The sequence below is a fragment of the Elephantulus edwardii genome, unplaced genomic scaffold, assembly GCF_000299155.1.
Source record: "Elephantulus edwardii isolate Elephantulus edwardi_28Jun2011 unplaced genomic scaffold, EleEdw1.0 scaffold00001, whole genome shotgun sequence".
NCBI lineage: Eukaryota > Metazoa > Chordata > Mammalia > Macroscelidea > Macroscelididae > Elephantulus > Elephantulus edwardii.
The window spans coordinates 42,666,990-42,683,926 of NW_006399751.1; the positions used below are offsets into that span (position 1 = coordinate 42,666,990).

General features: G+C 36.5%; 1 protein-coding gene across 2 annotated transcripts in view; it reads left to right on the forward strand.

Annotated features, from left to right (window-relative positions):
* Positions 1-16,937, forward strand: part of ATF2 (activating transcription factor 2) — a 113,079-nt gene that overhangs the window by 51,787 nt on the left and 44,355 nt on the right. For both annotated transcript variants that reach the window (XM_006878814.1, XM_006878815.1), the window contains exons 7-9: positions 4,786-4,964; positions 5,591-5,705; positions 7,578-7,664. In XM_006878814.1, the coding sequence (XP_006878876.1) occupies positions 4,786-4,964; positions 5,591-5,705; positions 7,578-7,664 (381 nt within the window). The remainder of the gene's footprint in view (positions 1-4,785; positions 4,965-5,590; positions 5,706-7,577; positions 7,665-16,937) is intronic.

Sequence of the window (16,937 nt, forward strand, 5' to 3'; positions counted from 1 at the left end):
CATGAAGAGAGCAAAAGATAACTACAAATACAGAGAAGGGGGGAAACCCATAATGGATGTCAGAAGTGACCCTGAAAATTGTATTAGAATGTTGAGAAACCAAAACAAAGGGAATAGATGTTGAAGTAAAAGAGTTGAACTGTAGATTTCAAAGGAAGATCTTCAGCTCAAGAAGATAAAGCAAACTGTTACAGTGGTATATTATAATGGCATAACCTAAAATTGGAGAATAAAAAGAACTCACTTGACATTTCTCAAGCTGAAAGAATTGAAAAACAAATTTAAGCCTTGAATTGTAATACTTAAAGATGCTATGGACAAAATCTTAAATGATCTAGGAAGCAAAAAAAAGAAAATGGAGGGAATACACAGAATCACTTCCAAACAATTGGCAGACACTGAAATATTTCAGGAAATACCATATGATCATGAGCTAGTAGTTAGGAAGGAAGAAGTTTAACCTACAACAAAGGCATTGGTAAAAAAATAAGGCCCCAGAAATTGATGGTATACTAACTGACATGTTTCAAATGACAGATTTGCTGAACATGATCACCAGTGTATACCAGGAAACTTGGAGGATAGCTGCCTGTCCAGCCAATTGAAAGAGATTCATATGTGTTTCCATTCCCAAGAAAGGTAATCCAACAGAATGTGAAAACTATTGAACAATATCATTAATAATCACATGCAAGCAAATACTGCTGAGGATCATTCAAAAGTGACTAGAATATAGACAGAGAACTGCCAGAAGTTCAAACAGGATTTAGAAGAGGCTGTGTCACCAGGGATCATGGCTGAAAGCAAAGGATACCAGAAGAATGTCTATTTGTGCTTTATTGACTATGCAAAAGCTTTTGACTATGTGGATCATTACAAATTATGGCTAACGTTGAGAAGAATGAGAGTCCAGAACACTTACTGTGCTCATGCGAAACCTACACCTAGACCCAGAAGCAGTTGTGTGGACAGAGCAAGGGAACACTACATGTTAAAATTAAGAAAGGTTGTGAGTCAGCATTGTATCCTCTTCCCATACCCATTCGGCTGTATGCTGAGCCAATTATTTGCGAAGCTGGATTCTTTGAACAAGAATGTAGCATTGGAAGAAGACTCATATCAATAAGCTTCGTTATGCAGATGATAGGAGCTTGTTTATTAAAAGTGAGGAGGACTTGAAGCACTTGCTGCAGAAGATCAAAGACTACAGCTTTCAATATGAATTGCATCTCAATGTCAAGGAAAAAACCCAACATTCTCACCACTGGACTGATAAGTGACATCATAATAGATGGAGAAAAGTTTGAAACTGTCAACAATTTCATCTTCCTTGGATCCACAATCAGTACACTTGTTACCAGCAGTCAGGAGACATAGTTCACCAAGAAAGTCTGGAGTCAGAGACCTTTCCAAATTCCTGAGAAACTATGTTAGTTGGAGAACTAAGTCGTGTGTTTGATTCTGTCCATGCTCTTTTCAGTCATTTGCTATACTGCCAAGAGCTGAACAATGAATAAGAATGGCAGAAGAAAAATTGACACCTTTGAATTGTCGTTTTGGAGAATAGTAATCAACGTCTTAGGGACTGCCCAAAGGACAGGTAATGTCTTGGAGATGGTGCAGCCAGAGTGCACCTAAAGATTAAAGATTGAAGGCAGGACAGCAAAGCTTCATCTTGTATACATTGGCATGTTGTTGGGGAAGGCTCTTGTAGAAAGAAGGGGAGATGGTGAAGGAGAGGAAGACCTTCAACCAAGTGGATTGACATTGTTACTGCAGCAGTGGGCTCAAGTGAGTCAGAAATTATATTGGTACAGGATAGGAAAGGGTTTAATCTTTAGTTCATATCGTTGCTGACTTGTATTCAATTCAGTGACACCTAACAACAACAGCATATCTCAGCCAAGGAGCTCTGGTGGCATAGTTCTTACGGCGTTGCGCTGCTGACACAGAATTGGCACCTCTTTGGCAGTTTTAGTCCACCTACTGCTCAACTGGAAATAGATGGAAAGTTTCCTGTGCAGTTTACAGCTTCTAACAACCCACTGGAGGGCCAGCTATGCATTGGTTCTAACTTGATGGCAATGAGTTTTGATATCCCCGCTGATACACCAGCAGCCAGGAAATTAAAAGACATATTGTGATGGGAAAGTCTGCTGTTATGGACCTCTCCAAAGTACTGAACAACAGTGTTGTCACTCTGGAGACTAAGGTGTGCTTGGTACAGGTCATGGTCTTTGTAGTTACTTGCTATGCATCAGAGGGCTGGACAATGACTAGGGAAGATAGACGAATTGATGCCTTTGAGCTGTGACTTTGGAGAATAGTATTGAATACACCATGAACTGCTAAGAAAACGTACAGGTTCATCCTAGAGAGGGTTAAACCAGGCTGTTCCTTGGAGGCAAGGATTCTGAGGCTTCAGCTGACATACTTTGGACATGTTGCAAGGATCGACCATTCCTTGGAGAAGGGATGTCATGCTTGGGAGACTGGAGAGAGCACAGGAGATGAAGACCCTCTTTGAGGTGGATTGATTCAGTGACTGGGGTAATAGGGATGGATGTGTCGGAGACAGTGAGATTGTCACAGGATAGAGCAGGATTTAGGATTTGTACATAGGGCTATTATGAGTTGCAGATGACTCGACGGCACATAACAACAACACACCTCTTTTATAGCTTAAATCCACTAACTGCTCTGTGGGAGAAAGATGGACCATCTTTTCCTGTGTGATTAAACTGCCCCTGAAAACCCACTGAAGGGTCACCTATGGGTCAGTTCCAATTCCACAGTACATAACAAGAGCTGTTGTACAGCCACCACCTGTCTCAGTGGTGGATTGAGTGTTGCTCAAAAAATATGCCAGACATGTTTCAGTAGAACTTTTAGACTAAGATGGACTAGGGAGAAAATCCTGTAAGTCCTCTTGCAAAAACTGTCCAGTGCAATCCTATGGATGACAATAGTCCAGTCTGCAGTGCACCATGAGATTCCTTCCAGTATGCATGCTTACTGATGGCTAACAATAACAATAGATTGATGATTTCCAGATAGCCTAGATCTTTCTCTAAATTGCCATATTTATATTGAACTTCATCTTGGCATTTCCTTTTCTGTGTCTAGTACTCCCAACAAGATGGATTGACACAGTGACTGCAGCAAAGCTGGTGCAGGATAGAGCAAGATTAAGATCTGTTGTTCACAAGGGCCGTTCTGAGTCATAATCAACCTGATGGCACCTAATGACAACAATCTAAATCTTAAATACTCCTAAAGCAAAGTCCTGTCTTCAGTTTCCTGTCTCTAAAAACTTTCTCTGTCCATCTCTTTGTCCATTGAGTCCTTCTTTTCCTTCATGTTTAAACCAATAGCACATCTTCTCAGTCTTACGTTCAGAATATGTTCTGAAATATGAGTATGCATTAATATGAATTCTGAATATCTTCTGTCTTCAATTTCATACTTTAGTCCAACTCATCATTTTTTTACTTGTTAATAGTTAACATCTTATTAAACAACTTCCATCTCTAGTTTCTTTTCTATGTTTTTATTTCATTTAATTATGTTAAGTTAGGTCATTCTCCTTAGAATTGTGTAAAGTTTTTAAGATAATTCAAACACCTTTTTGTAAGCTCTGTTTGAGATGGCTTATTTACCCACCCAACCTTATTTCTTGCTGCTTTCTGGTTTATTCATCAAATATTACAAACTTTTTTATTCAAAAACATTGAACTCAATATTGCTTCACTTTGTAAAGAATGTATTCCCTTCTTTCCTTTCCCTGTTAGTACAAATGCCTCTTTTACTGAGAAGTTCACCTCATCTCATGCTATCTAAAGTAGCTAAGTCTGTCTTAACCCTCAGTTAATGTGTTACTATCATGATTTTATTGCACTTATTACTTCATAGCCCATACTAAAAACTGAAATTTGCTTGTATGACTTATCATTGGTGCCTGTCTTAAATTTTCAAATTTACTTACTAAATTACAGGTCAGTGGTACAGATTTTTTTTTCCTACTAGTTAAGTAATATTTTGTTAAAAAGTGACAGCAACATAAAGATCAATACAAAGGACATTGTATATATATTGTTTTACTCTACTTAATGAATAGTGAGTAAAAGACCCTCCATTTCTTTGTTTTCCAACCTGTAATCTAGAGGAAAGACCACTTCTAAAGCCTTTGCTACCTCACATATTCTGATTTCGTTCCATTTTGAAAGAGCACATTTTAATAATTACTGTTTCTTTTATATTCAGGATATCCGTTTTGGCCTTTGATATGGAAAAATTATTGATATAAGAGGCATCAGTACCAGAGATTTAACAAGCCTTTGTATTGCCTCAAGACATTTCTCAGCATTCCTATGACTGAATCTGTGTTGACTGTAATAGTCTCTTTAATGTTTGCTCTTTAGAGTATAACAAAGCGGTATGACTGGACAATGTTTTAGATTCCTTTTGGATTTTATATTCTTTAATTCCATGAGAATGATTTTAATGTTCATTAAAGTTCTTATGTAATCATAGAATTATCCACCCTAATTTATTTCTAGATTGATAGGAAAACAAGTACTGGGAAAAAATACCAGTCAGATTTTTAAAATTTAAAATAATACATTTGAGTGTTTTTAGCTGCTTCAAAGATTTTCTTTTAATTAATTTTAGATATGTTTCACTGTTTTGGTAGGATTTTGTTACCTTGTGGATTCTTTTAGAAATGAACGTCATTAATTAACTTGCATTTCTAAACTTCACCCTTTATCTATCCTTATTAACTAGGAAGTACCATTGACACAAAGTGCACAGCCTACATCAGCCATTGTTCGTCCAGCGTCATTACAGGTTCCCAATGTGCTGCTTACAAGTTCTGATTCAAGTGTAATTATTCAGCAGGCAGTACCTTCACCAACCTCAAGTACTGTAATCACCCAGGCACCATCCTCTAACAGACCCATAGTGTAAGTGATGTGGGCCAGCTTTCAAACTGTTCTTATATAATTGATCTTTTTTTGTCCTGCCATGATTCTTCCTCAGGCATTTGATTATTTAAATTATTGCCTCAAGGTTTCATTTGTGTGTTTATGTGTATTTTAATCATGTTTGTCATGTTTTGTTTCTTGGGGGGAAGAAAGGTACTTACATAGTTTTATTAAGGGGAGGGTGTATTTGTGTTTATGAAAAAGAAAAATATATATATATAAATTAAATCAATTGAAAAAGATAAACTAAAACTTAACTTAAAAAGCAGATCAAATAGAATGTGAATTTTATTTTCTTAATTTTATATTTCATTCAAAATGCTTAAAATTATTCTCATCACTAAAGGGCACTTATTTCAAGCCTTACAGATTCTCCAGAACTTTCAGATAGAAATATCCTTCATTTTGTAAATGAATGTAACATAGCTTGTGCCATTCCCCCACCCCTGTTTTTGACACTGTCACAAAAATTATGCACTTAAGGTAGAATAAAAAAGAATTAAATTTTGCAAGTTTTTAAATGATAAAAAGACAAAAGTGAGATTATTGTGTTTTAGATGACATTTTGAAGAGACTTGTTTAGTTTCCTTCTTTTGTGTCTTTAGCCCTGTGCCAGGCCCATTTCCTCTTCTATTACATCTTCCTAATGGACAAACCATGCCTGTTGCTATTCCTGCATCAATTACAAGTTCTAATGTGCATGTTCCTGCTGCAGTTCCAGTAAGTTTGAAATTTAGACTATTTAAATTTTTTCTGTTTTAGCAAAACTTACCTTATTAAAGTAACCAGAAAATATACTTGGGATTGCTAGATTTGCTTATGAAATGGAACTTAACAAAGTGTTTATTAGTGGTGAGTAGTATTGATTCATTGACCTCTAGTGAAAGCATACACCATCATTTAAGACAAACATGATTAGATAGAAAACATTTCCTCTAAGAGTCTGATTTTCTTTATATTTTTAATATTAAGAACCGTATTAAAAAGAAAAAAAGAACCGTATTCCTATTTAATCCACTTTTAACATGAAGAGAGTTATTAACATGAATAGAATTATAGATAAATACCAAGAGGCACTTGACCAAACAGATCAGGGGAACTGTGCGTGGTATAAAATCAAGATTATCTCCTTTCTCCATACCTACTCAGTCTATATGTTGAGGAAATCATTCAAGAAACTGAACTACATGAAGAAGAATGGTATCAGAATTGGAAGACGACTCAACAACAACCTGTTATGCAGGTGACACAGTGTTGCTTGCAGAGTTAAAAAGACTTGAAACACTTAGTGAAGATGATCAAAGATTACAGCCTTCAATATGAATTTACATCTCAACATCAAGAAAACCAAGATCCCACCACTGGGCCAGTCAATAAGGAACACCTTGATAAATGGAAGCAAAAATTGATGTTGTCAACAATTTTATTTTTCTAATATTTTCAGTTACTTTCTGTGCATCTTAAAGTTGGACAGTGAATAAGGATGATGAAAGAAGAATTGATGCCTTTAAATGGAATAGGGACTGTCATAACGAGCAAACAAGTCTGTCTTGTAGCAAGTGTAACCAGGGTGCTCCTTAGAGGCACGGATGGTTTGTCTCAAAACTTTGGGCATGTTGTCAGGAGGGACCAGTCCTTGGGAAAAGATACTGTGCTGGGAGAGGAGGAGGGTGAGAAAAAGAGGAAGACCCTCAAAAAGATGGATTGACAAAGTGACTAACAATCAGCTCAAGCATATGCGAGATCATGATGCTGCTGTCTGCTAGGGAGGGTTCAGATCTGTTCATAAGGTTGTTAGGAGTCTAAGCATATGATCAAGAGCCAATGGTAATGAAGTTCAAGCTACGCTGAAGGCTTTGGCAAAAAAATAAGACCTCAGGAATTGACGGGATACCAACTGACTTGCTCCAAATAACAGATGCAGCTCACCAGTCTGTGCCAGGAAATTCGGAAGCTGGCTACCTGGCCGACGACTGAAAGATATCCCTAATTATTCCCATTCCCAAGAAAAATGATCCAACAGTATGTGGAAATTATTGAACAATATCATTAAATATCACATGCAAGCAAAATACTGCTGGAAACCATTCAAGAATTGTTACAACAGTGTATTGACAGAGAACTGCGAGAAGTTCAAGCTGAGTTTAAAAGAGGCTGTGATACCAGGAATTTCATTGCTGATGTCAGATTGATCTCGACTGAAAATAGAGAGTAATAGAAGAAAGTCTGTTTTGTTTTAATAATTATGCAAAGGCATATGACTGTGTGGATCATAACAAACTATTGTTAACATTTAGAAAAATGGGAATCCCAAAACACTTAAATATGCTCATGCCTGGACCTAGACCAAGAAACTGTCTGAACAGGGCAAAGGAATGCTGTATGGAATTGTTAAAGACTAGAGTAGGGAAGCAAATGTCTTAGAAAAATCAACAAATATTCAGGAAATAATTAGGATATAAGATGAATAAAGATTCTGTATAGAGATGTAATCAACTGGAGACAGATTTACAACTTTTGAACCTGAAGTCTCAAGTATTTATTATCATTGCCATAGTCTCTAGCAATTATTTTTCATTCTATTTCACACAGCTTGTTCGACCAGTCACCATGGTGCCTAGTGTTCCAGGAATCCCAGGTCCCTCTTCCCCTCAACCAGTTCAATCAGAAGCAAAAATGGTAAACAACATCTTCTTTGTTTTCTGCTTTTTTTCTTGTTTTTGTTTTATGTTTTCCACTTTCTTGAGCCTGTTTGCTATTGATGTTTTCATTAAAACCGAAATCACAGTTAATAAAATTACTGAGCTTCTCCCTCCTCCTCCCACCAAATAGCACATATAGGTAAGTGGGGAAATTAGAAAATTATGTAGATAGGGGAAAAATTTCTGGCATAATACATCACCCTTGCTTTGTGACATATATAAAAGTGAATTTTGGCCTCATTCACCCTTATTCATTAGTCTGGGACATGTCATTTTTTACATGGTAAAGGAATGCACTGGAATCGTGAAGTCATGAATCATTTTTTATAGTAGCCTAGTAATCAGAAAATAAATATTTGAGACTGTGCATTTGCTCTTGAGCAGTTTTTTGGATTGTCCTGAGAACAGTGGAAATCCATGCCAAGATTCATTGTGCTGAGGTGAGCAGATCCAGTAATGACCAAACAAAACTGATCTGCATCAGGCTGGGGTTGTTGTCTTTGTCTACCTGGGTCCCACAGTTCTGGTCCCACGTGAAGTCAGTGGCAGGACAGTACAAGTGCACACTGTCACTGTGCTGGCCCTATAGATCTCCAGGAGGCCAGTTGAACTTTTCTTGTCTAAGAGAGGGTTACATAACCCTTCTGTGTTCATGACGGTCATGCCCACTCCTTGGCATCTGAGCAGTGAGAGATTGAAAGGCCTGAACATAACAACCAGCTGGATTAAGGGACAGAATATGCATAGCTGCAATGCTTCAGTCTTACCCACCTGAGTGGCTGCGATGCTCTAGGGTGTGCTGATTCATAGACCTCCAGGGCTGAGACAAGCTGCCTTGGCAAGGACTATATGGAGAAGAAAAAGTTATTTCTTCTTGCGTTAGAACCATTAATTTGCAGAGCAAGGAAGGAATCCTGCCTGGAAAGTTGCTGCTTTAAAAATTTGACAGTAGGTAAGTGAGAGTGTGCTGCTGAGAATGAAACCTCTGTCAGCAGACACCAAGAAAGAGACTTGATATTAAATCCTTGGAGGAGCAAAGAAAAAGTGGTATTGAATTCATTGGCTTGTAAAAAAAATTGTAGAGCACATTATGAAAAATATTTAACAAGTACATTGCTTGAAATTTGTATAAGAAAAGCTTTAATTAGCATAGTGACTTAGATAGTATTACTTTCTATAAAATTAGTGGATAAGTGGGTGGTTTTTGAGTAAAATTCTTGTTACACTAGTGGTATGTCTTTGTTTAGGCTGTGATTTTAATGAACTCTTTTGCCTCCTGGTGGATGCTGGGAGTATTACAGCTAGAACTAGGAGAGTCTAGTACTCAAATTTGTCACTGTTGTCTAAAATATACAAAGGAAATTCTATGTTTTGCTTCAGACAACTAGAAATGAGTGTTGTTTAAAGGACTATAGGAGTCATGAGATAATGTATTTTAATTTTAGTCTTTGCTATATCGCTCCGTACTTGGAATCAAACTTCATTACTTTGTTGATTCTCAGTGTTCCCTTCTGAATATGAACTCAAATGCTTAACCTCCCTCGAACAAAGCCACACTCTCCTACCACTGAGTCAGTTTTCATAGTCTCATAGTGACCCTCTGCTGGGTTTCTGAGGCTGTAAATGTTTCCAGGAGGGTACTACCCGTCTTTCTCCTGAGGAGCAGTTGGTATATTTAAATCACCAACCTATCCACCTTGTGGATCCTTATCTATAAACCAGAAAGTTATTAGTCTTTGATTTCTTGATTTTTTCCTAAGCCTAAATCCTGTACCCTTCCTAATTTTCTTTGTAGACGACCTGAACCTTTTAAAAACATTAATTATTGTCTTTTACTTCTTACTATGCATGGAGCCTTTTTCTTCTGCAACAACACACACTTCTGTCATTACATTATGAGTTCAGACTCATAATACCCCCAGTTGGGTTTCCAAGTCTGTAAATCATAAGAGGATAAGACTGCCTGTCTTTCTCCCTCACAGTAGCCGGTGGATTTGAACTGCCAGAGACACATGGCCTTTGAGTCAGTAGTACAACTCCATGTACTTCCTGTTGTGCTGTCAGTCGACTATGACTCATAAAGACCCTTTGAACAATGGCTCTGAACCTTGCCCTATCCTCAGCCAACCTTACCATCTCTGATATACCTGACCTCATTGCCACAGCCACTGTGTCAGTATATCTTATCTGGGGTCTTCTCCTGTGTTAACCCTCTGCCCTCCCAAGCATGATATTCTTCTCCAAGGACTAGTGCCTCTTAGGAGCTTGCCCAAAGTATGTGAGACGAGCTTCAAAATTCTTGCCTCCAAGGAGCAACCTGGTTTCACCCTCTCTAGGACAGATCTGTTGTTTTCTTGGAAGTCCATAGTATGCTTAGTAATCTTCTCTAGCACAACAATTTAAAGGCATATAGATTCTTTTTCTGTTATCCTTATTCATTGTCCAGCAATCGTGAAGACCGTGGTCTAGATCAGGCACAACTAAGTCTCCTAATACAACAGTTTTCCCATAGTGTTCTCAGTGATGTGATCTTTCAGAACTAGATCACCCAGTAGGTCACCTTTTGACTAATAGCCGTACACTTAACTATTTGCACCCAAAGACTCCAAACAGTCATTCAGTATGTATTATTAGTTTCAATTCTCCAGTAAGTATTATAATAACAATGTAAATTCATAGTCATGGAACCAATATATATTGCTAGCCTTTTGATTTTTAAATGACAGGTTTCAAGTAGTGCAAATAATAAATCTGAAATATTTACCTTTTTTAAAAGAAAAATTTGTTATAGTGCAACAACGAATGAAAACCTAAAATCTCTGTAAATGTTCATTAAAAGTAATAATTAAAAAAAGAAAAATTTGTTATCTGAATAAAAAACAAGTAGCTTACTGATTTTGGTGAGAAAATAAAACTCTGAAAATACAAGGGGGACTTTTTTTATGATATGTTTAGTTTAGACCTTTGGAAACACTTAAGATGAATCTTCTCCAATTAATAATAGAAGTGCTTCTTCATTAGAAATGTTTCAGATTTCTTATTTTAAATATGATCAGTAAAGTAAAAGGTCATAAAAAAATAAAAATACTCAGTGAGATAGAAAATAGTAGAAACAATGCACATAAACATACCAATAATTATACAGATAATACAGGTCTAGGCCCAGTTTCCTTCTGCTATACATAAGGTTGCTGTGTGTCAAAGGTGACTCAGTGCCCATGCCCACCAATATTGTAAATATTCTGTACTCAAGACTCTCACATTCACATATGATGGGGATAGAATCAAGGTGGGTATAGTATCAAGAGCAGTCAGCATTGGTGACAGATAGTGTGGCAGAGTTGAAGGTAAGAAGGGAAAAGCCTTCCACGAGGTGATTAGCACAGTGACTACAGCAGTTAACTCCAGCACAGTTGGGATTGGAAGGACAGCACTGGCCAAGACACTGTTTTGTTCTCTGGAGTCAGAACTGACTATAAACAGCACCTGTAGTGATGAAAAGTTCTGTTTCATTTGCCATACAGCAGCAACTAAATATCCTAGAAGTAGGAATAAAACATCATGTTTCTATGCTGAGTCTCGGGATCTTTACATATTCACTGGACTTACTTCTTTTTTTTTTTTTTTTTTTACAAACTGCCCATTACCTTTATTGCTTATATACACAGGGAATACATTAAAAAAATTAAGTGGAGTAAGGGAGTGTAAATAATGAAAGAAAAGATTACCTGCTTTAGCATTTTTTTTAAGAATAGTTCTGATAACGTCTTAGACCAACCTGTTTATCTGAAATAGAGCTACAACACAATCACAATTCTAATAATCACAGCAATTATGTTTCCATTTTAAAAATTTTCTCTTCACAATACATTAATGCTATAAAAATGAGGTCAATGACATCCTTATTTAAAAGACACCTTACATTGGTATCAAAACGATTGATTTTAATGCCAACTGAAAAAATAGAGCTTCTATAGTCTATTAATTCAGTGAACTTTTATTATTTTATTTTCAAGTTGGTAGCAAGGTTACTAGTTAACAATATAAATGTTCTCTCTGTAAGTGTTGAAATGTTCTCTTAAAAGTGTTGAAAGGCAGCAGGCACTCCTAGAGAGCTTACAAGGAAAGTCAATATTCAATCCATGTATGGAGAAGGAGAAAACCTGATGCATTTACAATTATTTAACTTCCTTACCAGCCTTTTCTGATTTACCAGGTTTATTCTTCACTGGTATGTGAAGAGAAATGCAAGTCTTAGCTTTTAGCTTGGACTTACTTCTTACAAATTAATTTTTAAATACCTAATCAGATTTAAAGAAATAATGTTTTCTGTGAGGGTAGGCCTTATTTCTGGAAACCATTACTCTTAATTTCTCTAAAAGTTGGTTTTTTTTTATATCACTGAGAAATTAACACAAATACAAATGTTTTTCATATTTATATATTTAAAAATGGAAGTCTCTGTAAGGTCAATGTTGTTGTAATGTACCATTGAGTCGACTATGATTCATAACAACACTATGAACATGTAATCTGACCTATCTTGAATCCTCCCCACAATGTCCAGCTTGCTTGAACTCATGGAGTGAGTTACTCTACTCTGTCAGTCTGTCTTATTGAGTCTTCCTCTCTGTCGCCACCTTTCCAAACATGGTGGCTTTTCCCCAAGCCCCTCCTGACAACAATCTTCAAGTGTATTGAGATGAAGTTTCACCATCCTTTCCTAGAAGGAGTACCCTGGTTGTAATTCCTCTGAGATAGACTTGTTTGATCTTTTAGCAGTCTGAATGAGATATTCATTACTCTTCTCCAGCACTGCAGCTCTAAGGCATGATGCTGCTTTTGTCATCCTTAAACATGCATAGGAAACAATTGAAAATATAATGGCTTGGATCATATGGACCATAGTCTTTAAACAGACACCACATCTCTTTAGCACTTTAAAGAGGTTCTTTGACAGCATATTGCCCACTGCAACACATCTTTTGATTTCTTGACTGCTGCTACCATGAATGTTGATTGTGGTTCCAAATAAAATGAAAACATTAATAACTTCTATTTTTTTTCTCCATCATGATGTTACCTGTTGGTCCAGTAGTGAGGATTTTTGTTTCTTGATGTATAAGTGTAATTCATATGGAGGACTATAGTATTTGAACTTCTTCAGAAAGTGCTTCAGGTTTTTTTCACTTTGTGCAAGCAGAGTTTTGTCACTTAAGTAGCACAGATTGTAACGAAAAATGTGGTAGCAGGATCAGAAGGAGACTCTTCAAAACCTGCGTTACATAGATGACAGCCTTGTTTGCTGAAGTGAGGAGAACTTGAAAGCACTTGCTACAGAAGATCAAAGAATACAGCCTTCAATAAGGATTGCATGTAAACATCAAGAAGATATATAGTATAATTTGGGTGATTCTTCCGATAGGACATCTGGTAAAAAGGTAAGGAAAATAATAACATCATTGCAGCACATACACTACAGCCAATGGGACTATGAGAAATTTAACTTACCTTGAGATAACAAAGGATGTTTTCATGATGTCCTTTATATATCTATATATGTATGTATGTTTGGAAGCAGGAGTGGCATCCACTTCCTAAACAACATGCCTCTGGAAACCCTATGAACTTTGATAAATGACAGTAGCTATAGAAACACTTCAGACATTTTTTTAATAGGGTCTCTGTGAGTTATGATCGACTTGATGGTAATCAACAATAACATGTATGTATGTTCTCTCTGTCTCTTTTTGTATCTGCTAAGGACCCAAATTTATTGCTGTTAAGCCAAGACAGACTCATAGGTGGAGCCTTCAGCAGATTTTCAGAGGCTATAAATTGCACAGGAAAATGTTGTCCATCTCAGAGCTGCTGGTGGATTTGAGCAGACAGTTACTGCCTTTTGGATTAGCAATGCATATCTCTACAGAGCTTCATACCTGCTATGTTTAGTACCATCGAGCAACACCACCCCTTCAGTGTTTTTTGTTTTTTGGGTTTTTTTTAAATTTTTATTGTATTATTTTTACGTATACCGTCAAATCAGATCTGACTGGTACAGGAGGAGATTGCCTCCTCCTTCTCCAGCAGAGCATCTGGTGGATCAGTGTTTTTTTGAGGCAGTAATTGTATGGGAGTTGATTGCCCATCTCTCTCCCATGGAACAGGTGGTAAATTTGAACCATGTATCTTTGCATTGACAGTGCAGTTCCTTACCACCAAATCATTAGAACTCCTATAATAAAATGTAAGATTTCTCCTGTCTGCAAAAGATATGTCTTCAGAGCTAGTTCCCTCACCCTCCCCAAACAAGTTAGAACTTTCTTTTTGGAAAAACGTAAGAATGTAGTAATGAAATGAGGAGAGTACTAGCTGACTAATAAAGATTCATGCTTTCTAATACAGAAAATTTTGTAGGACTTGTTTTATTTTGTAAAACAGAGCTATATCTGATGGTGTGTACCATCAAGTTAGAATAGACCCATAACTGACTTTCTAGCAGCTTTTAAGAGAAAGAGAAAAGCAAGGGAGCCGACGGCCCATCTTTCTCCTGTGTAACAGCTAGCTAGATTCAAACCATGTACCTTTGCACTGGCAAAGCAAGTCCTTATAGTTAAGCCACTGGAGCTCTCTCTCTCTCTCTCTCTCTCTCTCAAAAGCATAATGTTCAAAAATAGGTTGTAATATTAATGGAAAGTGCAATAAAAGTTAAAGAAATAAATATTCATTAAAAAAAAAAAAACAACAAAAAACCAATCAGAGCTATATCTTACCCTTTAAAAATTTTTGTTAGTTTGGAGATGTCTGTCATTAAGCACGTGTAGGTATTTATTATCTTTATTATTAGTTGGTTAAGACTATTTTTTAATCCCAAAGTAAATTTTTTAATAAGAAAATGATAATCATCTAATTTTCTTTAAAAGGATCTGGTATATAAGCAGTATCTTCCGGAATCATTCCTTTAAGACTTGTGTGACAAACTAAGAAATATCTTTGCACAGCGGGTAGCCAGTAGGTTTTCTGCAGGAGGTTTCTACTGAGAGCTGACAGAGGGCATCTTGGCAAATGTTCAGAAACCTACATTAACTTGGTTGGGCCCTGCATGGAACCTCATGTTCAGCAGAATTCTTCTGACCTGCCTCTGCATGCCAAGCTAATCAGCAAACACCTAATGAGCCCACTGCAAAGAAACAGCCCCTCTCCCAACCTACTTCATTTTCATATGTTCTCTGGGGGTGGAGAGACAAGACTTCATGAGGACTGATGATGCTGCAAAGACCACAATAATGATAATTAACTTGCTGAATTTAGAAGATTATGCTGTTAATTAGTTGCAAAATAAAGATAAGTAATAGAGCAGCAGATGGTAGGATAACACCCAGGAGAAGGAGGGTTATTACTCTGATGAGCTTTTGTGGCACGTATGAAATATGGATCTGACTTTTTCATAAATTGTTTCTAAAGAACGTTATCTTTTTTCTTTGAACTATGATGGAGTAGTTTGTTCCTACTAAGTTATGACAGATGCGATAAAATTTATTTTCAAGGGTATAGTGTATATACCATTATAGAACTAGAAATGCAGCAATTTAATAGGTAACTGTAAAATGAAGGCATCAGATTGGTGAGCACAACAGACTGTTCAACCATTAGCTAACTATTTCTTTCTTGAAGTTTGTCAATGTATTAGTTGAACTGTTGTGAAGATTAATTTTAAACATTAAAATACTACTCTGCTTAGTTAGAAATATTCTAATAAAGTAATTTTAGTTTTCTTTCCAAAAAATTTATATCTTAGATATAAAATTTATGCCTAGGTTTTATGAGATATGTTGGAGAATCATTTAATCTTTTTTAGATCTTTTACTTCTTTTTAGATCTTTTAATTTCTTTTTCTCTGAGCGCTCAATCTTTCATTATATTAAATTTTTATTTTGAGGGAAATTTTTTTCTCAGCAATTCACTGACCTCTCTATACCATGTCTGGTACCTAATTTATCAATTACTAATATGTTTAGGGGGATCTCTGGTGACCTAGTGGTAAGGAGTTGCGCTGCCAGCCAAGGTCATGACTTGAATCTACCTGCTGCTCCATAAAAGCAAGATGAGCAGGCTTCTCCTGTGAGTGCACCGCCTCTGAAAAATCCCTGGAGGTTCAACTGTGACTTAGTTCTGACGAAATGGCATATAACAGCAACAAGTACATTTAGAATACTTAGTACTGGACCGAAGCTCTAGCTTGGCAAGGCTTTTGTTTAAAATATGTACTTTGAACTCAGAGACAACAGAAGTTCCCATCTTAGCTCTTTTTTAAACTGATTTTGCTTTTCTGGGAATAAGCTTCCATCTCTGGGGCCTTTGGTTCATCTAGAAAGTGATGGTTAAATTGATTTTCAATTTATGTTTTAGTTACAGAATTCTGTTGTAAAATACATGTCTACTATGTTTTACATTCATTTTCTTTTTTTTTCCTTTTTAATTAAAGTAGCTAAACTAAAGGCAGTCTCCTCCCATGGGATTAACTGCCTCTGAAATCCAGCTGGAGGGTCAGCTATGGGTTGGTTCTGACTCTTCGGTACACAACAACAAAGTAGTTTACCTTACTGGATTCTATATAGCCTTATATTGATTGTAAAATTTCTGTAATACCTAGTGACTGCTTCTTCCCTCCCCCACCTAGTTTATTCCTATTTTTTGGTATGTAAGCATTTTTATTTTTAAAAAATTAATCACAATTAAAAGGATTGTTAATTAACCCTTAAAATCGTTCTCTTACATACTATCCCCAGTGGCATACTTTCCAAGTTAAGCCCATTGTAATCAATGTAACAGCATGTAGCAAACATTAGATCTTCCTCACTGAATGCTACTGTATACCCTAGGGCTGTCAGGAGAGGATAATGAATGAATACTGATGCTGCCTTTAAGTGGGCTGTAAGATGGTAACTTGCCCTACTAAAGAGTATTCAAGAGAGTGATGTTTATGTACTTCAGACTCCCCTATGTGCAGTTACTGTATTTCATTAATTCTGAGTTAAGCTCTCCACTGTAAACCTTTAAATGCTCTTCAGTAGTATTCTGAATCTAAGGTTTTAAAAAATGTTTGGCAACACATAATTTGCCAAGTTTTTATTCACTTTCTGACCTCTAGATAGAGTTCTGTACACAAATCCACAAATTAAAAGCCTTAGTCTTATAATTCTTTTTTAATATACTGTGATGTCTAAATTGTGTTTTTAACAGTTACGGA